The following is a 24,586-nucleotide window of genomic DNA, read 5'->3' as shown; positions in this document are numbered from 1 at the left end:
GTTAACACATCAGGGCATTTGCTCCCTCATTTATCTCCCTTTATTACAGTATAAAATCTGTAAAGGGAGGGAATGTATTCTGTTATATCCTTATATACCCTTATATTATATCCCCTTTGCCTAGCACAGTACTTAACACATAGTAAGTGTTCAATAAAAGTTAGATGAGTAAATAGATGAGTAATGAGTTAATGCAAGATATACACGAAAGAGTATTGCAGGAAGCATTCAACAATCCAGCGGACATTTATTCAGCGAGTTAGTGTGTACCACGTGGTAATGTTCTCATGAGGATATATTATTATTTCCACGTCGCTGAAGAAAAAATGGTGGCTCAGAGAGTTAGACAACCAATCCAAGTGTGGGAGGCTGAATAATGGCCCCCAAAGATGTCCAAGTCCTCATGCCTGGGACCTGCGAGTATTACCTTGTACAGCCAAAGGAATTTCACAGATGTGATTAAGTTAAAGATCTTGAAATGGGGAGATTATCCTGGATTATCAGGGTGGCACCAATATAATCACAAGTGTTCTTAGAAGAGGAAAACAGAAGGACATTTTACTACAGAAGAAGGTGATCTAATCTCTCTCACTGTAGAGTGAGAGATTTAATGAGGCTACTGCTGGCTTTGAAGATGGAGGGTAGGGGCCATGAGCAAAAGAATGCCAGGAATGCAGCTCTAGAAGCTGAAAAAGACAAGGAAATGGGTTCTGCCCTGGACCCTCTGGTAGGGTGGCCTTACTGAAACCCTGATTGCTGACTACTGACCTCCAGAAGTGTGAGGGAATAAATATGTATTGTTTTATGGTACCAATTGTAGTTATCTGTCAGAGCAGCCATAAGAAATTAATACAGCAAGATTACAAATACAGTTCAGTACAGGCGAGTCAGCAGGTGCATTGTCCTAACTCTGGAGCTCTGCCATTACTAGTTGTGTGGTTTTGGATGAATTACTTTATCTCTTAGTCTCAGGGCAAAAAGCGATGTGAAACACCATTCTTGCAGAAACATCAGGCAATAGCCTTGTTTGTGCTCTGTGAGGTGGGCTGATGCTCGTCTTAGCGTTGCCCTTGTGGACAGGACACCACTGGACAGAGGCAGGTGGAGACAATTAGCTGTGCACTGCCCACCGCTCAAATGTTCCTACAGCAGTCCTGTTAAGGAGAGTTGCACCTGCAGCCTGGGGAAAGCAGGGGCTGGGTGTGGTGCAGGGAAAGGGGCTCTGTATTCTGGGGTGGGGATGTTTCGTATGCTTCCAGATGCGTTACCTATTTAATCCTCAGCATTGCTGCGGTTAATACTTCTTTTTATAGATGAGGAAAGTGAGAATTTGAGAGATTTAATACTTTAACCAAGGTTACATGCAAAGTGGCTGAGCTGGGACTTGAACCCATGTCTTTCTAGTGTCATTACTAAGACTATGTAATTAACATCAGTGTTGGTGGTTCTCATGGTGGGACCAGCAGCAACAGCATCAATTGGGAATTTATTAGAAATATAAATTCTCAGGTTCCACCTCAGATCTACTGAATTACAAATTCTGAGGTGGGGGTGGCAGATAGGAATCTGTGTTTGAACAGGCTGTCCTGGAGATTCTGATAGCCATTCAAGTCTGAGAGCCATTGCTCTATGCTCGTTGCCTCAGAGTCCTTCGGAAGGACTGTTGCCATCTCAACCCAGGCTTAGGCTGCTTGCTACTCTGAGTTACTGTTTAGCACCAGTGGTAGAAAGTGGCCAGTGCACTGATATTTCCAGACCTGCCATCCGGAAGGGTGGGTATGGCGTATGTCCTCTTGGTGGAGGGTTTAGGAGGGAGATGAAGGGGGATCCAGCACAGAGTCAGAAATTCTGCCGACTGCCTGGAGAGTGAGTTTAATATGAATCGTTCAGTAAGACATGGCTAAACATCATCTTTATTCTATTTCAGAATTGTCTAATAATTAGCCTGAGACAACAAAAGGAGGCTGATGTTGTCTCTGTTGACAACCATTTGATTAAGCTACAGGTTTAAAGCACCTGCCTGTATCTGGCATTCTCCATGCTAGACATGGTCCCTACGTTCCTTGGAGCTTATAAGACAGGGAGACGGAACTTCAATGATGGAAGCTCAGAGAATACATATCACAGAGTGGTGGGGCGTGAGTTAGATTCTAGAGGAGGGTTTCAGACCTCCACGTTCTACTGGCCTCATGAAGAATTTGTGAGCTTGGACATTCATGAATGATGTATCTGTTCATCAGTTTTTTTTTTTCTGGCACAGACATCTGAGGTCAAGTTGCCCCAGCCCGCCCCTGAGGGCCCTCTATGGTCTGCGAATGTCTCGTCACCTCCTCACGCTGTGTTCTGTGTGGGAACAGCATAGGCGGGTCTTCATTCTCCAGCTCTGGATCATCGTGCTTTACGCCTACAGAGCTGGAAGTGGGAGGTGGAGGGTTGAATACGGAAAGGGACAGTGAGGGCTAACCTAGCAGTGAGATAGCTGCAAACTGAGGCTTATGTATTTTGTTGGGGGAAAAAAAATCTGATGATGAAATCTTTCTAGGCAACAAACCTAAAGAAATGATAGATATGGTGAGAGAGTGGAAAGAAAATTTTTCAGCTTTTGGTTCTTATATAACCCCTCAGACTTGTAGCATATTTTGAGATGGCCCCTTTGCTGAACCAACTTCTGGTTTCTCCTCCTGTGCTCAGCTACTTCCAACATAGCCTGTGACACACTCACAAAGGTTGCAGCAACTCAACAGTGATCCAGTCAGTGAATTGATGTTTTCAATCTGACATAATTTAATTCTTGCCCTCCCTGCCCCCAAGTAGGAGTCAAACCAAAAGAAGCACCAACATCTTATTCTGCCTCTTCAACTGTGCCACAGTATTTTTATTCATTCATTTGTTCATTAACTGTTTCCTTAGCCAGTATTTGTGCCAGTAACTGTGCTAATTATGGGGTATGCAATGATGAGAAAAAGCAAATGCACTCCTGCCCTCGTGCTTAGAGTCTGGAGTGGGACTCAGACATCCATCAAATAAGAACAAACACAATTGTGGACCTGTGATTCCAGCACTCTAGCCTTAGGGAACCATGTCTGCAAAGGGTCCAGTGAGGGGAGGGTTAGCCACTGGGACAGGCCGAAGGAAGGCCAGAGAAGCGGGGAAAGAGAGAGAAGAGAAGAGGGGATAGGGAGAGGAGAGAGAGAAAGAAAGAGAAAGAAAGAAAGAAAAACGAAATTGAGTTGGGTGTAGGGGTATCAGACTTTGCAGGACACGTTAGTGGATCCTGTATTTACCCCGATAGCCACAGGTTTTAGCAGGAGAGCATTGTGATTAGATTTATGTTTTGAAAAGTCACTTTAGCTTCTTTGTGGGACTGGAGAAGATTCACAGAGTGCTTCTGGGAGGCGATGATGATAGCTAACCTAGGATGGTCATGGTGGAGATAGAGGGAAGAGGACAGATTCAAGAGATACTCAACAGGTAAATTAACTAGCTGGGTGATGGATTGGATATTAGTGGAGGGAGACGGATCAACAATGAATCAAAAAATTCTGGTTTAAGTAATATTAGTAACCAACATGTTTTCTGCCTAATACATATAGGCACAGTCCTAAGTGCTTTCGTGTGTTGTCATTTAATCCTCAGAATGTTCCTGGAAGAGAGGTAGGATTACCATCATCCAAACAGGGAAGCAGGGGCACAGAGAAGTTAAATGTGTTCCCTAAGATCACATAGCTAGTAAATGACAGAGCCAGGATTTGAACCCAGGCAGCCTCCCTTCAGATCCTGTGATGGCAACTATGACATTGAACCATCTCTTGAAAATATCAACTTGGGATCTGGCAAAAGGACATATTGTGATTGAGCAGGTATGGTCTCATGGTGCTACTTTCTACTGCTGCCATCACAAGTTACTATACACTTTGTAGCTTAAAAAAGCACCCCTTCACTAACTCACTGTTCTATAGGTCAGACATCTGGGTACGGTGTGGCTCATCTGGTTCTCTGCTCTGGGTTTTACAAGATTGAAATCAAGCTGTTATCAGTCTGCATTCTTTCTGGAGGCTCTGGGCCTGGGTCTGCTGCAAGTTCCTTGGCTGTGGGTCAAGTTCATCTCACGCCTTGAATCTGACTTCCCCTTCTGCCTGTTTTGCCTTTTTCTACCACACCTCTCTGATCGCCTCTACCTTGGGCCCATCTGGACAATTCAGGCTGATCTCTCTATTTTAAGTTCATTTGATATTAACCTTTAATTTCTCCTGCAAAGTCCCTTGTCAACAGTGAGTACCCAGGGAATGAGAATGCATGTTTAGAAATCTGCTCTCACACTAGCCAATTCCTGGCCGCTATTGCTGCTGCTGGTCCACACTCTTAGTGGCAAACTTCTAAAGCATTGGCTTTAATGAGTTTGTGCCAATGGTTTTGCGTGTGTTTTAGGACCAGCGATGGAAACTCTGTGAAACCTCCTGCTGTTTTCCCTTGACATGGAACAGAAGGGCTGGCAGGTTCACGGGGATGGTGCTGAAGAAGGGGAAACTGAAGTATAGACATACAGAGAGCTATGCTGAAATTTTACAGAATTCAGGCTAGAACTTAGTTGACCAAGTATTGGATCAGAGCTATTCCTTTCCTGTCATTTGCTCAATGTTTCATTTAATTATTCATTCATTCATTTTTTTCAACTATCCATAACAGTTATCAAGCACCTTCTCTATGAGACGTTTTAGCAGGTTCATGACATAGAAGGCATTTACAGACTTTGCTCCCATCCAGCAAACTATGTAGCGGAAATTACATACATCAAACAAATATTCCTACAAGTAACTAGATATTTATTATAAAATTAATATAAAAGAAATGTAGAGGCTTCCAAGAAAGCTTACACTAAGGAGATCTAACCTTGTCTGTTAAGGACCAGGAATCAGAAGTGACATTTAAACTGAGGCCGAGATGATAGATGATTCGGGTGGGATAACATTAAAGGAGGGGGAGTGATGTGTGGGGATGTTCTGGGGTGCAGGGAAGAATGGAAGAATCAGGGAAAGTAAATGTGGCAGGAAAATACTTGCGGAAGAAGAGAATGTCATGAGCTAAGTTTGGCGGCCGGGCGGTGAGGTGGGGGGGTCAGATTGACCCTGGCCTTCAAGCCCATGGAAAGGAATTTCAATTTTATCCTAGGAAATGGGAAGTCACAGGGGGAGTGGAGTCTCATGCTGAGTTTTGAATTGTTAAAAAGAGCGTTCTGGCTGTTGTGGAAAATAGAATAGGAGATGAAGATAGAAGACACGTGACTGTGGACACATGGGGTGTGTTCAGGGAGGCTAATGAGGAGATATTGCAATAGCCCAGGTGAGAAGTAGCTTGATCCAAGGTGCTGGGCTAGGATAGGGGCAGAAGAGGCGAAGAACAGAAAGTGGATCTGGGAGATTTGGGAGGTGGAATTGTCTTGACCTGGTGGTGTGGGAGTGACGAAGGAGAAGGTCAAGATGGCTTCTGGTTTCTGCCATATTTGTGGCTCTTCTCATAACATAAAACAATTAAACATTATATTCCTATATATAATAAAGAGCCTTATTTTTTATAGTTTATAAATATAGTAGTTTATAAATATAGTTTATAGTTTTTTATAGTTTAGCTTTTATTATATTGCAACCATTATGATTTTGGTGGCAAGAAATCCTGTTTAATATCACCTGGAAAGAATTTATGTTTCACCAGATTTGTCAAAGGAGCTCACAGAATTTGTATTATGTATTTGTATTAACTTTCAGCATGCTAATATTTCTTCTAATGTTCCCAATATCTCCGTTTTATTTCTTCCTCATTTCAACTAGGGCTAGAGAATGCAAACAATAGCCTCTTGACAAATAAATTGTGAAAGGAAGCATCATATCATCATATCCCCATTTCTTTGTAACAGTCGCTGCCTCATTTAGCTTAGGTCTATTTTGATTTTGTCCATGTGGCCCATTGGTGGTTACTAGCTTTAATGATCAAATATTGACTCCTGCCTTGTTCACACAAAGCATGATTTAGCCACAGTGTATACTCCTGGGTGGATATTAACAACATGCACCTGGAACCTGACAGCACCAGCTAAAATATAGAAACCCATCGCACACTCCACAACCACAGCTTGAAGCTTGTTTTGATGGAATCCTCCTTGGCTCTTGCATTTCTCCTTGTGGATGCTCTGACATCAGATTGTCTGAGTTTAAATTAATCCCAGACCTTCTATCTACCACTGGAGTACCTTAGGCATTTACCTCATCTGCTTCCTTATTTGTAAAAAGGAGATCGAATCAGGCTATTTGGAAGTATTGCATTAAATAACCCATATGAAATCTTTAGCTCGGCATATAGGAAGTACTCTGCATATGGGGGTTACTGTTTTCATTGTTAGGGAAGGGAAGTGCTAGCACATCATGTTTTTTCCTTTTGTTCTTCTCTGGTGATGACAGTTTAGAGGGCTAGGGGGTCTTCTCTTAGGAGAAAAAGATAGTACTGAGCAGGCTTATGGTCCCAAGTCCAGTTTTGCAAAACAGGCCTTGCCAAATCGTTGCTCTGGCTGTGGACATCACAGTGAACAGAAGCTGTGGGCTGCTGCCTCTCATGTGAGCTTGCACCCTGTTCTTTCATTCAACTGGCTCAATACAGCCGTAAGTGCCTGGGGACTGAGGAAATCTGGCCTCTTCAGCATTCTGTCTGAATGAATGCTTCTCAAATATGTTGGCAGGAGGCCAAGAGTTGACTTGATGGGGTCCTTGAGCAAATCAATTAGCCTCTCTGAAAAGAGGGTTGATGACACTGATGACAAGAAGGTGGAGGAAGGGCAACAGTCCAGTGAAGGTCCTTTACTGATTGACCCCACTCGTCTCTCCATCCTTTCTCCCAAGCTGCCTGCCCTGCTCATCCCCTGCCTGGGCCTCCAAGTGATCGCCATCCACAAGGCCTTTCAATGGCTTTGTGCCTTTGCACAGGTCCTCTCTCTCAAATATCCTTCCTAAACATCATCACCTTCTTTGATTTGTAATTTCTTGCTTATCCTTCAAGGCTCAGGTCAAATGACACTTCTCTTGGATATTTTTTTTATTCATTCATTCCACAAATATTTCTTAAGCAAGGCATGTGCCTGACATGTAAGATACAGCTGTGAACAAGACAGACAAAGCACCAGCTCTCATGGGGCTGGCTGACAATAAGTAACAAACCATAAAATGTCATGTGCTGGTAAGTACTATGGAAAGTCAAAATGAGGTGGGCAGGTGTGGGGTCAGTGGTGGAAGGAACTGATCAGAGGAAGTTATTTTTGAACTGAGACCTGTGGGATGAGAAGAAGCCAGCCATGTGAAGAGCAAGGGTCCTGGGTCCCAAACAAGCTGGTTTTGTTTGAAGGATGAAAAGAAAGTTGGCATGACTAAAACATGTGAGGGCATGGGGGATGGTGGTGTGAGGTGAGATCACAAAGACCTCAGGTAAGGAGTTCAGATTTTAGGCTCAGTAAACAGAGAGATGAAATCTGATTTTCCATTTGTAATGGCACTGTGCTGTGTAGAGAACTGATTAGAGAGAAATGAAGGGAGAGGGAAGAGGAGAGGAGAGGGAGAAGTCTGGGAGCTGGTTCGGAGGCTGTTGCAGCAGTCTGGGATGGCAACAATGGTGGTTTGGTCACAGTTACAGCTATGGAGTGGGCAGAAGTAGACCATTTAGAGATATATTTGGAAATACAGTGAATGCCATTTACTGAGGTGGGAGAGATTTGGTGGTAAAGATGGTCAGGGGGTTGGGGTGTCTGAAGTCTATTTTGGACATGTTAATTTTGAGATGCCTATTAGACAGCTGAAGGGAAATGTCAAGTAGTTAATTGAATCTACAGGTGTGAATCTTGAGGGAAGAGATCAGCAATCTATATATATTTTAAGAGTCATCAGCATATAGATGGTATTTAAAACCATGAGATTGACAAAGATCTCCTTGGAGGGAGTGTAGAAGGCACAGGGAAGAAGAGAGGATGATCCACATATTGCAGTCCTGTACACTGCCCTTCCATGCCCCACCCCAGTGACCTCCCTTACCTACCACCAAGGATAGGACATGTATCTCTCTCGTCTTTTCTATTCCCTAAAGGGTGAATAGTGACTTCCTCCCTCCTTTGCAGGGCTATTAAGATTCTCAAGATCCTAGATTCTCCCACCTCTGCAGGTCTCACATCATATCAAACATATTAAAATTCTCCTTTATTCTACATTAATGTTAATTATAGTCATGTACCATATAATGACGTTTTGGTCAATAACAGACTGTATATATGACAGTGGTCCCATAAGATTGTACCATATATTTACCATACCTTTTCTATGTTTAGACACACAAATACTTACCATTTTGTTACAACTGCCTGCAGTATTCAATACACTAACATGCTGTATAGCTTTGTAGCCTAGGAGCCATAAGCCATCCCATATAGCTTAGGTGGGTGGTAGGCTATGCCATCTAGGTTTGTGTGAGTGTGCTCTATGATGTTTGCATGATGACAAAATCACCTAAGGATGCATTTCTCAGGCATATCTCTGCCGTCAAGTGACAATGGTTATAAGTATAATTCCTTAGTTGCAGTGGACTAGTTTGACATGATCCACTTTGTAGATATTTAATCAAGATATCATTTGATTTTGATCTTTGCAGTTTTATTTGTACATTTTTGAGTCAACTCCATTTTTAAGGTTTCACGCTATTTTTGGATATCCTTGGAAAGCTTGTAGTGCAAGGGCATGGAACCTTAGCACGTGATTAGTGAAGTGAGCTTGCTCCTTTGACTCCTGACAATATTTTTTACCCTTTAAAGGCTTCACATTATAACTATGTGTTTTATGTCTAAGTGTCTGTTTCCCTCATTAGACTGTAAGTTTGAAGAGGGCAAGAGAAACCTCAGAACCTAGTTTGTGGCAGGGACTCAATAATATTTATGGAAGCAACTCTTTTGGAATGAGAAAAAGCCAAGCCTAGGGACACAGTGTGCTTTCTATCTTCACTTGAGAAAAGGCTCTTACACCCTGCCTTGCAGCATATGTAATGTGGACATGCTTTTCTCCAGCACTCTTAAAAAGGAATCAGTGTTGTACAGAATGTTGAAGCTGTGGGCTTGAGTCCTAGCCACACCCCTTACTAGCTGTGCCTCTTGCATCAGAAAATGAACGTCTATCGGCCTGATTTTTGTGGGGGCCACATTAAATAAATCCATTTTAGTAAAACTCTGTGAAGCTTAAAACACTGTATTTTTAAAATAATGTACTGTTTTCTAAAATGAAAAAAAAGTTAAAGATCTTCCAACTCAGACCTCAGGGAATGTTTCTGGAATTTTCTAGAAGGTGGGATACAAAACATCTTTTGTTGTCTGATACCTGGCCCTAGAAAAACCACAACTGGATCCAAACAATGGTCCTTTAGAGAGGAGCCCTCGTAAGAAAGTCCTTTGGTAATAAGCCAGTCAAACTGTCCTTGTAAGTCCCTTGGAGGTAGAGAATGGGAAGGAGCGCTGGCTGTCCCAGGTCACATTGTGGTCTGCTGAAACATAATGATGCTGCATAACTGCATCTTTATTGCTCAAGAAATGAATCTGGACCTGATCTTCACCTCTCATGATGAAGAGGAAACAGGATTATGCAGATTAGCCCCATTTCTAGGTGCCAAGTAGTTCTAATGAGCTACAGTGAAATTAGGTCCACCTTGGCTATGCCTTGCTAAATATGTCAAAGGCTCTAAAGCATTCTGTTGAGAACTTCAGATTTTATAAGCCTGCAACAAACATAACATTTGGAAAGGGATGTTGGCCAGAGAAGAGAAGCAGATCTGTGCTGTCATCTACATGTATTGCGTGCAGGGCCCAGGGCCCAGCCTGGTCTGGGTGAGGTCACACTGCAGCTGTCCTCTGTTCAACCTCTGCCATCTTGTGCTTGAGGACAGAAGGAGGGGGTATTAAATTGGCTGGTCCATAGTTGAAAATTGTCTCCAATATGCAATTTCTATTCAACACATTGCCGTCTGCCATTGCTCTCTTTGTGCAGGGCTGAATGATAATATGGAAGCTGTTAAGAATGAATGTCTATTTTATATTTTGGCTGCATGACATTCTTTTTACATGAGGGGGATAAGATGTTATGTTTATTTTCATACTCAGATATGTCACAAGTATTGATCACTTTGATTGAGAAATTTAATTTAGTAGTTACTATAGCAATCACCTCCCCTTCTTTACCAAGTACTCAGTTTGTAAGTTCTTCAAAAATGAAGGGTAGATTATTCAATGGAAAATAATGAATCTGGTAGAAGAGATCAGTGTGACAAGCCTCTGATAACTGGAGTGGAAAATGAGTGATAATTAGCAGTCTTCCATGGATGTGGGGATTGAGAATGGGCACACTATCCTTCTTCTACAAAGTGTACAAATGTAGATTTTTCTGAACTAAACCACCAAATTTTGAATCACTGTTCTTTGTAGCAATAGATAATTAGATTAAAACCATGAAAACATCTTACTTCCCTAAGCATCTTGTATGCAGCAAGTTCACTGGTAACATTCTTCCCGCTCTCTTCCTGTCTGTCCATGCTTCAGGGGCCAATTCTAGCTCTACCTGCTCTAGGGAACTGAACAGTCCAGTTCAAAGGAATCTCTGCCTGTTCTGAACTTAACAACTCAGTGTACCACTCATTTGAGATTTGGCATGTACTACTTGCTGTGAATTGTCTTAATGTTAAATTGTATTATGATGATGAATCTGGATATGGAATCTCAATCAATTTGTTTCAAGTCTATGTGACTCAGTTTTTCTCATGTGTAAATGGAGGATAATACATTCACCTCTAGAGTCCTGAAAATTGAGAGAGAACATATCCACAACAGTATGTATATACATACTCTATATTCCCACATTGTGTAGTACATAGTGATCAATAAAATTAATTTCTCTCCATCCCCATAATGGGACTTCAAAGCAGTAGAGGCTCTTCCTCATAACTGGTTGTTATCTCCAGATCTTTAAACCTAGTTGGGGCTCCATTTGTTTGTGGCTTTGGCTGATTTATCATTTCTTTTCCCCAAGAGGTAGAGCACTGAACCTTTAAGAGTAGTAATTGCATCTCAGGCATGGTTCAAAAAGATCTATACTCCATTGCTGTTTTTAGCTAGCTTGTTCAGTCCCACCCCATGGTATATACTTGAGATTTATTTTAGACAAAATCATCTTCTAGACATCCAGCCAATGTCGACTTTACACAAGATGTCAGCAAATTGAACAAAGCCACCTTCCTCTTTAACAGCTTTTACACTGCCTACCTCCTTGCCCCCAGCCATGACTCCCAACCCTACAGACATACACCAGTGGGTGTGCTGTGCACTAGAGGAAGAGCGGGACCAGGTGGGCCCTATTCTGGGGGCCAGCATCTGTACGATCTGATAGAAACAATATCAAGCCTTTATAGATTTTTTTTCACAGCTTGCTTTCTAAAAATGGGATTTAACATATATTCATGACCAAATCTAACCCATTCCTTTCTTACACTGCTGTTTCTCACTCCTTCTCAATTCCCTCCTCTGCTCACTCTCTTTTCCAACTTTATTTAGATGTTTCATGCACCTCCACCCTTTCCTTCATATTCAGCTTCTATGTAGAAACAGGGAAGTTTCTCATGACCTTACCCTTTCAGAGAAGTTTATACGTGGGTATGAACAGATCAAATAAACAGGAACTTAGGTTAATTTAATAGAAAAAATAAAATATGGAATAACATTGATTTTGGCCAGTATCAATTACAACCATTCTACTATATTTTACAAAAAAACAACTGAACATTTTACACATGTACAGTATTTTTCAGTAAAAGTGGATTTGGATTTAACAATGGGTCACTAATTGAAAATAAAAAAAAAGAAAACAGAAATAGGACTTTTGTCTCTAGAAGGTTAGAGCATTTGTTGAGTCTCCAAACTTTGTACTATCCATTACATATATCTCATTATGAATATATATATTTATACATAATATATAACATTAACTTAAACTTTGAAAGCATTATGTTCTAGTTAATAATGTTATGTAGATAAATGAGGCAGTAACACACTAGTAGTTAAACCAGTATTTCCGCAACGTGCACCTGCATGGCCAGTGGGAAATGGAATGCACGCTGGTAGACCCCGATGAATTTTGTTGTCATGTTGATGGTTATTCGTCTAAGAAAACAGACATCATTTTTATCTTTCCTATCACAGTAACCTCGTGCCTTAAATATTATGGGCTGGTTCAGTTAAATAGATTTCTTTGCAGGCAAATTCAGTTTTGCCATCTGCTTGACCTTGCTTTAGGCTTGTGCTTGCATTTGTCCATGTAAGACTGTGCCTTTAAATGTAAAACCGTATGCTGTACCCAGGATTAACTCATTTTTTTTGTGTGTCAGAAGGGCCTGCGGTATTATGAAGGGGAAGACTGCTTAGCAAAATCAGTTGGTTCCCTAATTACTTATGAATCATTATGTGATTCAATAAAATTGCAATGCTATTAACAGGGTCATCAGATAATTTATTTATTATTCACCTTGGGTTGTAAGTTATCTTTGATGTCTAGAAATATTTTCAAGGCAGGCTTTTTACTAGCTTGCTGTTTGGATGGGGACCTTAGCATCTACTTCCCACCTCTTTCCCAGGATAGTCCATATTGATAGTATTCCTCTCCTCAGCTGTGACTCCAGCAGCATCTTCGAAGTAAGGCTCTCAGAAGCATGAAGCCTGCAAGATGGCTGGTCACTCGTAAAGCAAATGAGGTCACCAATGAAGCTCTGATATGAAGAAACTTGTTATCAGTCTACCCTCCCCTAAACAGAGAAATTGTCAAAAGATCTATAAGATTTCATCGTTTCTGGCCACTAATTCAAACAGTGTTCTCATAATTCAGTCTTCTAGTTTTGATGAAGTGTTTAGAGAGTCATAGAAAACCAGTGAAAATAGTTCTTAAAAAAAAAAACCCAAAGAAACAGATCATCTCAACATTCAGTGGATCAGCATATAATAGTATGGCATAGTTATAGAGGGACAGAGGAGTGGGAAAATAAGAACTAGAAGGGTACAATCATGCCACCCACATTCAATTTCCAGTTTTATTTTCTTAAAATGACAAGATGAAAAAACTTCTAATAAGCACCATTGAAAAAAGTTGCCTGGCCAACATGGGCACCAGCTTAAATATTATTTAAATAAATTCCATTTCTTAAAAATACAGGACCTCTTAGAAACTTTTGACTCCAGGAAGAAATTTCCTGCATCATATTCAAAATGCTTCCCACCATGACAAATGGAATTTCTGATGGCCTTTAAAAAAAATGGGGTAATGGCTAGATAGCACCAAGAGGTTGTGCAGGGTCTATAAAGTTAACACTCTGAATATCAGGGGAGCTGGATCAGCCTCAGCTCATCTATGTACCTCTGCATTCTGCCCATCTGTCCATCACCAATTTGACTATACAGAGCAATCCCATTTGGCGAACTGTGTGTAAAATAACCCAATCTACAATGGAAAAGCCAGTAGCAGCAAGTCTATCTGATGAAACCAGTGCAGCAGACTTATCAAGTGAGTAAAATGCAAAAACCAGTACATAATGCATGAAGTAAATGATGTGTGGAGAGTATCAATGTTTCACTGTGAAATACCATGGCAAACGACACTAAAAACACAACTCTGTAGGATGTTCCTAATGCCCTCAGGTCCAGTTTTCTGTCATTTCCCCCAATGGTGGACTCAAGCATGCAAGAGCTTTCTATTTCATTTTTGTCTATTTATGCTCTTGCAATGTTTTGGAAAGGTATTTTTAGGTGTTTCAAAGGGGGAAACAAGCAAATCAATGCAAAAGGGAAAAAAATGGACCTTCAAAACCAGGGCAGGAAATCAAATCATTACTTTAACGTCAAATTTTGGCATCAAATGCTTTGGTCATACAATACTGTCTCTGTGGTTCTGGCTGTTTAGCACTAAACACCCAGTTATAAAAGGTAGGCTTGTTGTAGGTTTATTTTTTTTTTCCATTTAAGTTCTGACAAAACAGTTCACCATCTCCCTGCACAAACTTGAGAGAGAGAGAAAGAAAAAGAGAGCAAGAAAGAGAGAGGTGGCTTGCTTTTTTTTTTTTTTTTTTTGGCTTGTTTTTTTTTCTTTTTAATAATATGGAATAATCTATAAGTCTACAGGAACAAAGAAATCTAAGATGGCTGCTCAGCCTTGAAATGTACATGTTTTGCAGCAAAGTTGTTGAAGAACCTTCCGTTGGCACAGATTGTTCTTTTTCACAAGCATACAGAAGCCTCCTTCCGCCCAGGACTCTTCCGTTGCTTTTCCGGAAGTCAGCAAGAGAGGAGGGGAGTTGAAGACCAGAGCGGCATGATGGACACACACGGAAGAAGGTTGTGATTGGCCAGAGAGGCAGATTTGGGGGATTGGAAGAGATCATTCAGGAGTAGTCAACAGGAGGAAATTTGGTCCACCCAAAGTGATTTCAGTCAACAGCATTGTTTTTCAAGGAGAGACATTGCAGTCCAATGTAATTGGTATCCATTTGTGAAAGAAAAAAAAATTAGAAAAAGAATAAATTAGAAATCAATAACACAAGCAAGAAATTTTTCTTCTTTGCGTTACCTAGAGCAGAGAGTATACAGTCATTTATACCATATTTCATTGAATCTAAGACACAAGATTTAAGATGCACCATCATTTTAAGTAACACAAAGGAAAAGATGCTTCTTCATATTAAACTGTGACACAATATTCTCTTATCAGTTAGAATTTTAATTTTATACTTATTAAAAGTATTTGTTATATTTATGTAACATTCTGTTTTGTTTCCATGCTTATGCAAGAATCTTTGAATATTGAACAATAGTTTAATTTTCGAACTTCTTTAGAACTGCAATTAAATTCAACACAAGAAGTAGTTGTGTGCCTAACTCGGTTGAACAGATATCTCTGCATCCAAGTCTCATATCTGGGCAGTAACACTGATATCACATCAGTTTTCTGGTCAAAAGCGGTTGTAAACTGCCACAAATTATAAGATGCATCTGATTTCCGAGATGATAAAATGTAAAAAATATGTCTTAGAATCACAGAAATACCACAGTTGAAAGAGAATAAATAACACATCCTTACGTGCAGCTGCCATGTGATTTCAAAAGCCTGGTGAGCCATCAATGATCTCATTTTGTAACTGACCTGAAAATGGGCTCACTGCAGATAGGATTCTTCATTTCCCACTTCTGTCCATAATGCTGACACTCCGCTTTTAGCAAAGCGCCATTTGACATAACTTGTCTGGTACTCACCATGGTTTAGGGAAAGTAGTTAAAGCATTGCAACTCTTGAAATGCCTGGTACCAAGTGCTATTGGTGAACATTTCAAGTTACAATGGATTTCCTGCATCTGTCACTTTTTGTTTTTGAGACAGTCTTGCTCTGTTGCCTAGGCTGGACACGATTTCTGCGCTCTGCAACCTCCAGGGTTCAAGTGATTCTCATGCTTCAGCTACCCGAGAAGCCAGGATTATAGGTGCATGCCACGCTTGGCTAATATTTGTATTTTTAGTAGAGATGGGGTTTCACCATTTTGCTCAGGCTGGTCTCAAACTCCTGGCCTCAAGTGATCTGCCCTCCTTGGCCTCCCAAAGCGCTGGGATTGCAGGCGTGAGCCACCATGCCTGGCCCAATCTCTTTCATCTTCCTCAAATTTTCTGTTACTAATTACAAAAAATTCCGGTCATATTCAGAAATAGGGGAACCATGTTTTTAAGTAAAGTAAAGGAGGCACTTGCTGGTAACTAAAAAATGACACTTACATGGTCCCTGGGGTGCCACCACCCCAAGCCTCTCTCACCTCAGTGTGCTATAGTAGAATCAGCCCTGGCAAGAAAACCTCGGAACACAGGGCCTGTGTCGGGCCCATCCCTGCCCCAGACCAATCATATACTGGAAAAACCATGGAGATGCAAAGTCATCTATGATGCTCCAAAGAAATAAGACCACAAATGATGTCCTATCAGTGCTATCATGTGCCCAGTCCTTTCTGACACCTTTTTGAGATTCCTTGTAGGGAGTTGTGGAATAACCAGATGAGGTCAGTAGTATTATCTTCTTCATTTTCTAGAGATGGTGGAAATGAGGCCCAGAGCAGTTCATAACCTGCCCAAGGCATTCTGACTTCCAAGTCCACATTCTCCTGACAATGGCACTGTTTTTTCTTTCATGAAATTTCCAGAAGGGGAAACGTTCAAAAGAAGGGAAAGAATAAACCTAGGGCAGGGATCGTGTCAGTCAGATTGTTGCAACTGCTTATTTTTTGTTTTCTTTTTCTATTTTTATAACAATCCGAAGATGTTTTGAACAACAGTAGTTTAAGCAATGTCTTTCTACATCGTATCTTTATCTTTCTATAGCTGCATAAATTTAGGAGTAAATTTCAGGGTCCCTTCAGCATAAGTTAGCTCACAAAATGTTGGAGTTGGAGTAATTTTAAATTCATTTTACAGATGGGGAAACTGAGGCTAGAGGTGAGGGAACTTGGTGTTAGTTAAATTGTTAGGGAGAATTGGATGTGCAGTGGTTCTTAAACCTGGCTGCAGATTAGAAACACTTGGGAAGTTAAACCCATGATCATGGGCTGCACCCTAGATCAATTCAATCAGAATATCTGGGGATGGTGCTGCATCCTGGCATCTTGGTTCAGAATCTGGTGCAAATAAGAACAGATCAATATTGTGAAATATTAAGTTCTATACTTAGGTCGATCATTTCCTAGCTCTACACCCTGGGTTTTCCCTTCTGTAAGATGAAGATATTACTTCCTAGCCTCACAGGCTTAATGAAAGATTCAGATACCATTTAATTACTCTTTATATATCAAAATTATAAACAATCCAAATAATAGGAGATTGGCTAAAAACTGTAGCATCTTCACATGATTGAATTTTATGCTGCTATTAAAAATAAAGTTTCCTAAAACTGTAAAAACATAGGATAATGTTTCTGCCTAATGCTTAGTGCAAAAAGTAACATACAAAACTCTATGTGCATGGTATTTTTAAAAATCTGGTGAAAAGTACCTATGGTAAAAACTGGAAAGAAATACAACAATTAGCTAGAAAATGCTACATATTGTATAATTCCAATTATATAGATTCTGGAAAAGGCAAGTCTATGGAGACAGTGAAAAAAAAACCAGTAGGGGGAAGGAGAGATGAGTAGGTAATTCACAGGAGTTTCAGGGCAATAAAACTACTGTGCATGGCACTATAATGTTGCATATATGTTGTTATACATTTGTCCAAACCCACAGAATGTACAACCAAGAGTGAGCCCTAATGTAAACTGTGGACTTTGGGTGATAATGATGTGTCACTGTAGGTTTATCAATTGTAACAAATGTACCCCTCTAGTGCTTGATGCTGATAGTGGGAGAGGCTATGCCTGTGTTGGGGGAAGGGGGTATATGGGAAATTTCTGAACTTTCTGCTCAATTTTGCTTATGAATCTAAAACTGTTCTCAAAAAATGAAGTTTATTAATTTAAAAAATTAACTTGAGCTATATTGGCCAGTGCCACTATAGCTGACTTATTTCTTCTTGCAATTCAAACAAACAAATCCATTAAGGGTAGAAGTTCAAGATGAATGAATGCCACCAAAATATTGGGCATGTCATATCTGATGCATGCTGTGAGTTTCTTTTTTAAGTGGAAAAAATATTAGTCCTGAAAGTAGAAAGATCATACTTTGCTCATAAGATCGATGTGAGCAGTTGTACTCACCATCCTTGCAAATGGCTCCCATTTGACACATTCCTAAGTCTAAGAGATACCCACTGGGGCAGCTTGTACAGTTCTTGAATCCTGGGCCATTGCACGTCAAACAACTGGTATCACATCTAAGAGAAAAACATATAATTTTTTAAGCCATTCACACATGCACAGGGGAAGGTGTGTTTACTAGTAACCTCATAATGTCTTAAATTTAATTATCCCTCTGAAGATGACTCAAAAATCTTTTCTCACAAAAATTGCTAGGTTTGATGACACAGGTAGACACTGTGATTTTAAAGGGTATCGAGCATGTACTTGAAATTGAAATAGTAAAGGTATTAAGGTGCCCCCGAGGCAAAGGAATAAAAATATCAAAGATAAGCTGGGTTAAAGCTTCACAACAGTGTCCACAGGTACATGTTATCATTACAAATTCTACGTTTTCTTATTTTCTTATGAAGGTAGTCATCAAAAGAACTTAGGTCTAAATGCTAGGACCCAGGGGGCAGATCCACTTACTTTTTGCAGGATTTGTATCCATTCTCTGAAGAGTGGTCAAAGTAATAGCTGATACTACAGCTCTGCACGCATCTCCCATCCTCCATGAAGTAGCCCTCTGTGCAGTTAATGCACCCATCAGCTCCTGCCCCTTAAAAGCAAGACAAGCACAGGAAATGAGAAATAAAACCTCAGAGAAGGTGGTGTCATGGGCTTCTTTAACAGTTTGAGAAAATGGCATCAACCTGCTATAATTTTAAGATTAATAATTGAATATTCATGCTTTTTCTTAATTTCCCTGGGAAAAAAGCCTTCCCAGTTAAAATGGAACCTCTTGACAAAAACATCCACTCCCTTTAGAAAGAGGCGATATCACTGGGCTATGTAAGTTTCTCAGTGAGGATAGGATGCCGATGACTGCTTGACTTTCAATGGGAATACGCATACAATTATCAAAAGAGAAATATACTTCTCCAGCATTCCTTTAAAAGTAGCAAGTGGGTTGCATGAGTGACGGCTCAAACCAGAAAGAAAAGCAAAACCAGAACCGGGAGAATAAACAAAAGAACTAGGGGAAGGTACCAGCACAAGTGGCGCAGAAGCGGTGGCAGGGCTGGCAGTCCTGGCCATTGAAGTACCGTCCGTCTTCACAGGAGACAGAACACCGGGATCCCTGCAGGCTGGAAGAAGTATAAAGGGAGCTTCAAACAGACTGTTGTGATCAGGCCAAAACGTAATGACTCCCCAAACTCCATATGTAAGTAACAGATACAGTTTCCCTCAGAGGCTAGTGGACTTGGCAAAGCTTCAAAGCAGGGGAAGTAGCCCGTGTACCCTTTTTTTTTTTTTTTTTTTCCTCCTCTCAATGCTTATAACGTTTCTCTGTGCCTACAATGATGTCCATAGCATACACACATGCTGCTAGGCCTTGGGGACATTCTCCTTAATTTGTTAGACTGATGGGCACCCTCCTACTTTGTGCAACATCTTACAACCCAGAGGTTTTAAAAAGTATTTGATTGACAAAAGAATCACATTGTCTAGCAACATGCCCAACAACTTCTTAATATCCAGACTTACTATATAATAAAGAGTTATTTCATGATTATAAATGCAGTAGGGACACATGGTAAAATGAATTACGACTGAGCAAAAGTGTACGACCATCCTGTCCAATCCACAGCTCAAACTCTCCGAGTAGCCATTCTGATTGTGTTTCTGATTTCAGTCTTCTATGGGTTCTCATCAAAACAACAAGATTTAAAATACTTTTGCCTCTATTTCTTGGTTTATTCATTTTAAACACTCTAATGAAAAATTTATCAAAACTGTACTGCTATTTCCCTAATCATCTTGACTTTTGTTATATTATTATTTAGTGTTTCTGGGAATTAACTATAGTAATCTACTTAAATTTCTATTCATCTAGCAATATGAGATAGTATCTAATGAGTTGTCAGAATGTCAAATGAGAAATGCATATTTTTCTCTCCCTTCTAATTTCTGTTAGCTATTATATTTTTCACAGTCTACAGGTTGATTCTTAAAATTGAAAACAAATAAAAAAATTGTTACTATATTTGGCTGGGCATGGTGGCTCACACCTGTAATCCCAGCACTTTGAGAGGCTAAGGTGGGTGGATCACTTGAGGCTGGGAGTTTGAGACCAGCCTGGGCAACACAGTCAGACCGTATCTCTACAAAGCCTAAAAAAAAATTGCCAGGCATGCTGGTACCTGCCTGCAGTCCCAGCTACTCGGGAGGCTGAGGCCAGAGGATTGCCTGAGCCCAGGAGTTTGAGTGAGCTATGATCGTGCCACTGTACTCTAGCTTGGCTGTCAGAGCAAGACTCTGTCTCTTAAAAAAAAAAAATTACAAGTTAATATAAAAAATTACTCACTGAATAACTAGTGTGATTTGAAACATAGTGAGAAAATGTAATCCTATGCTACCAAATCAATGAAACTAGAAGATCAGTATCTAAACAGGGTTAAATGGTTTCCATTGTTTTAAACTCTTTATATTGCTCCAATCGACATCTTAATTGACTGCTTTGTATGTGGATAATGCTAATTTTAAAAATTAAAATTTATTTTTCCCTATGCTCTTAAAAAAATTTGGAAAGTACAAAAACAAAGTTGAAGTAAAAAGAAACCTGAACAGTCCCCATTAGCATTTTAATTTATTTCCTTCCTGGATTTTGTGCATTGATTTTTTTTTTTCCTGTTTGTTCTTCACCATTATTTAAAAATTTACAAGTCTCTTGAGGCAAAATGGTCAACCCTGGAAGCCCTTAGAAAAATGCAAGGAGACTAAGGGCAGCATAACTGAAAGTGGACTTCATTCATAGATCTCACTGGCCCGAGAGAGAGACAGACCGAGCTGTCATTTAAAAAGCCAAAAGAAAATCCCTTTCCCTTTCTGTAGCACTAGAAAAAAGGATATTGCCTTAAATGGATCTATTTGAGAGGAAATAAGGACCACTGAAACACTTATCAAAGTTAAAAAGCTGCCTAGTTTTTCTAATACAGGATAGCACTTCCTTGTGAGGCTGGCATCTGTTCAGCAGGACACAGAGGTTGCACTATGTGGAGAAGGAATGAGGTAAGGGGGATGTGTAACCCTGAAGTTTGCTGCTGCTTCCAAAATACAGGTACTGCGAGGCTAATGCACCTGGGATTGTGAACGCCTCTGTTCTGTGATAAACTGGCCAGGTTAGACCTGTGCTGTACAACATAATCTGGCACACACGGCTACTGAGACCTTGAAAGGTGGCTATAGTATGGCTAAGCAACAGAATTTTAAATTTTATTTAACTAATTTAAGTCTAAATGTGAAAAACTGGCACTTGATTCCATTATTGGCAAAAATTTGGGTAAGTCTGGAACAACTTGGCTACGTAAACTTTTCTTTTTCAACTACAAAACCTAAATAAAGATCAAATATTTCTCATGAAAACAATTTTGTCTGAACTCAGATGTGTTTTAAGGGTAAAACATACATCAGATTTTGAAGACAGTAAAACAATGAAAAAGAATGAAAAACATCTGATAATAGTTTTTCAATTGTTGAAATGATAATATATTAGATGAAATAAAATATTTGATGAAACTCGAATTTCCCCTGTATCTTTTTACTTCTCTTAATGTGGTTACTGGCATATTTATAATTACATATATGGCTCTCAAATTTCTATTGGCATACACTGGTTTAACATACCCTATATAATGTTCCCTAAGAAATAAAATAATTTAAATCATCTTTTATTTCTCATGAACCAAGCATGGGCCAGGTGCTACAAAAGGTATTTTGTAACTGTTATCAGAGTTCACCTTTATCATAATCCAGCAAAACAGGGGTTATTATCATCATTTTATAGAGGAGAAAATGAAGGCTCGGAGTAGTCAAGTGACTTGCCCAAAGTCACACAGTTAATAAGTAGCAGAGGAGGATGTGAGTCCACATCTACTTTCTTTCTTTTTATTATACTGCTTTGCTCCTTCTCCAAGAAGAATTAGGTGGCTAATTCTTTCTCAGTACTGAAGTTTCGAGATGAAAATTGCCAAGTAAGCTAATACTGAATGCATTTATGGGAGCGGGGGGGGGGGGGGGGGGAGAAATAAAGCCATAGATAATTGATCAATCTAAATGAAAATGATGCTCCAATACTGGTTAATGGTGAAGAATGTACCTACCTGGAAACTGCCTGGACCCTGCCTAGTTTGCCTCCAATCACAGGTGGAAATAAAGATACGATCAATACCTAAAAGAAATCCAGTGCAGCAGAGTTCTAATTCCACGTACAGCCCCAGTCCAACTCCTCACTAAATGCAGAATGGTCTGACCTTCCCTACTGAGATCAAGAGGCTACCTAGTTAATTTGAGCTGTACATTGTTCTCTTAGAGAGTAGACCAACTATTGAGCTTTAGCAATGAGCAAGTCATCCGTTCAAGGAAAACATCTCCTGGTGTTAAATCTATGTGCATACCATAGCATAATGGAACCAAGCCTGAGGTACTTAAGATAAGAGAATGATTGGGTATGTGGAGAGAAATAATAAAGATAAGGGAATAATTTCCGACCATCCAAGGAATGAATCAGGGGGATTAAATATAATTCATTGGTATTACCTGCACAGTAATCCTTGACTGGCACAATGCAGGTTAAAAAGCACAAAGAATGCCTCTCAAATGGCCATTTTTATTGACTTATATCTGAGCCATCTTTTCTAAAGAGAATTTGTTTGGATATAACCCTTCTTTAGCCAACACAGCATCCCATTTTTCACATATAATAGTAGAGATAATGCAAATAGCAATCAAGTGCTTGAATAGGAGTCAAACCAAGGGTAGATCGTAAGAGGGCTATTTGTTTAGCATTTTTTCATTTTATTTACATTGAGAAGCTCTTTGGGCTGTGTTACTTAATAAAATCCTTCACTCTCTTACCTTAACCCATCCCTACATTCTGTACAGTTATGGAATTCAGTACATGTCTTGCAGTTTTCACTGCATTTCCGGCAAAGATTTTTTTCTGTTAAAAAAAGAGAGAAAGTTATAAATCAGTTGGTCAATTGGATTCCATAAAAGCATCAGAGATGTTCTAATGCTGGCTAATGTATGCTATAGTACCTATGGCCTTGACTAGAAAATTACAGGAAAAGCCATAGAATCACTGTTTGTTATCATTTCTCAGCAAACCAAGTACAGACAGGAACCGTAACACTGGAAAACACCTTACACTTCTCTGCCATTTTGCAGACAAGAAAATGATAGCCTAGCTAATTCTTAGTTGAACAGTTTATAGGCCTTTTTTTTTTCTTCTTTTTCTTCCTAGTCTCTCTCCCCAGCAGGGTTTCTTAACTTGCAACAGTGCAAAGCCCACTCACGAAGCTGGAACAACATCACTTTATAAGGATTGAAAGGCAATGCCTGAGACGGAGGAATGGGAATGTAGACCCTCATGCTCATAACTTTTAGGGCTGGTCAGTGGAGCTGAACTAGAGAAGGGAATCTACATTTAAGACTGCAAGGTAAGGACTGCTTATTTCTTACATTGTTTATTTTAAACACTATTTTAGTGTCTTGCACTTTACAGCAGCCATGGAATTGGTATAAATGTTATTATAATTAATATCTATATTCTGGAGAATAGAAATGCATCATTTGAACAAGTATACTGTAAATACTTGCCTTCCTAGTTACTACCAGGTCCATATTGAAAAAAGTTGGCAAATTTATGGTGGTTCTGTGGAGGAAAACATTTGGCATATTAAGGAAGGACTTCTACCTTAGACAAAATTTTGCTAAAGTCTTGGTACCTGCTCTGATATGCTAGTGGATTATAGCCATGTGAATGTGTAGAACTGAATGAAGTTTCTTCGTGGGCTTCCATCTGCTTTTTAAATGTTGGTGTTCTTCAGGGTTCCATAGAGAAACACAACTTAGTGGATCCCTGCAAGGACCTGCTGGATCAAGTCTGAGCCTCTGAGCATGAAATACGAAGCCCCTTACAATTTTAACAGTAGTCATCACATGGTCTCTCTCACTGTCTCACTGAGAATACTGAACATGCATAGAATCTGAACTCAGATGACCTAGATTTGCATTCTACTTTTAGCAACTCCAGTGGGCAAGTTCAGGGTCTCTGTTATCTCACTCATTAAATGGAGATTATAATGCTACCCACCTCTCTGGTTGTCTTGAGAAGTTAAATAAAATTAATTATTCAGGGGAACGATATGAACTATTAAGCACTGTAAATGTGTTGGCAGTAATTACTACTACTGATGATCATATGTGATCATTATGTTGTACATAAACGGACTCATTAGAGAAGAAAACTATAACATAAGGCAATTACATAGAGAGAGATATACAAACCACTTGTATCAACACTTTGTGGTAGCTGAAGTCATAGTTTGAACACCTTAATTATCTACCTTCTAGGCTCTGGAAACAACTGACTCTCAATTACTTTGGTTCTGTCATATAATATTCCAGAATCAAATTTCTTTTCCAAGGCTCAACCTTCTTGATAGAATTTTGACTTTTTTTCCCCACAAGGAATACTGCATATTTCTGTGGATTCTTTATGCCCCCTTCTCTCTCCCAATTTCTCTTTTCTCCCTCAAGTCAAAGTTCATGTTCTAAATTTTGGGGCAAGCAAGAAAGGCAGAGTCCCTACCCACTGCCCTAAAGGGTAAGTTGAGAGATCCTGTCTGCCTCACAGAGAAATGCTCCTCTTTGAAACCAGAGAGAATTTCACTTCT

The 24,586-nt window shown here is 39.9% G+C and overlaps 1 protein-coding gene and 1 long non-coding RNA gene across 6 annotated transcripts in view; one reads left to right on the top strand and one right to left on the bottom strand.

The window, feature by feature from the left end:
- Positions 1-23,225, top strand: part of LOC126937833 (uncharacterized) — a 40,504-nt gene extending 17,279 nt beyond the window's left edge. The window contains exon 3 of the long non-coding RNA XR_007719866.1: positions 23,152-23,225. This is a non-coding gene — a long non-coding RNA (uncharacterized LOC126937833). The remainder of the gene's footprint in view (positions 1-23,151) is intronic.
- PCSK5 (proprotein convertase subtilisin/kexin type 5) overlaps positions 1-24,586 on the bottom strand; it is a 468,460-nt gene that overhangs the window by 151,602 nt on the left and 292,272 nt on the right. For 3 of the 5 annotated variants that reach the window (XM_050761595.1, XM_050761597.1, XM_050761598.1), the window contains exons 17-20: positions 22,764-22,848; positions 18,897-18,994; positions 18,336-18,465; positions 17,826-17,941 (exon numbers count right to left, since the gene is read on the bottom strand). In XM_050761595.1, the coding sequence (XP_050617552.1) occupies positions 17,826-17,941; positions 18,336-18,465; positions 18,897-18,994; positions 22,764-22,848 (429 nt within the window). Of the gene's footprint in view, positions 1-11,728; positions 14,363-17,825; positions 17,942-18,335; positions 18,466-18,896; positions 18,995-22,763; positions 22,849-22,872; positions 23,563-24,586 lie in introns of those variants that run through there. The other 2 variants (XM_050761599.1, XM_050761600.1) reach the window with 2 other exon arrangements.

This window comes from Macaca thibetana, chromosome 15, assembly GCF_024542745.1.
Source record: "Macaca thibetana thibetana isolate TM-01 chromosome 15, ASM2454274v1, whole genome shotgun sequence".
Taxonomy (NCBI): domain Eukaryota; kingdom Metazoa; phylum Chordata; class Mammalia; order Primates; family Cercopithecidae; genus Macaca; species Macaca thibetana.
Note: the sequence above shows the minus strand (reverse complement) of the source record. Positions and strands in the feature narration are given on the sequence as shown.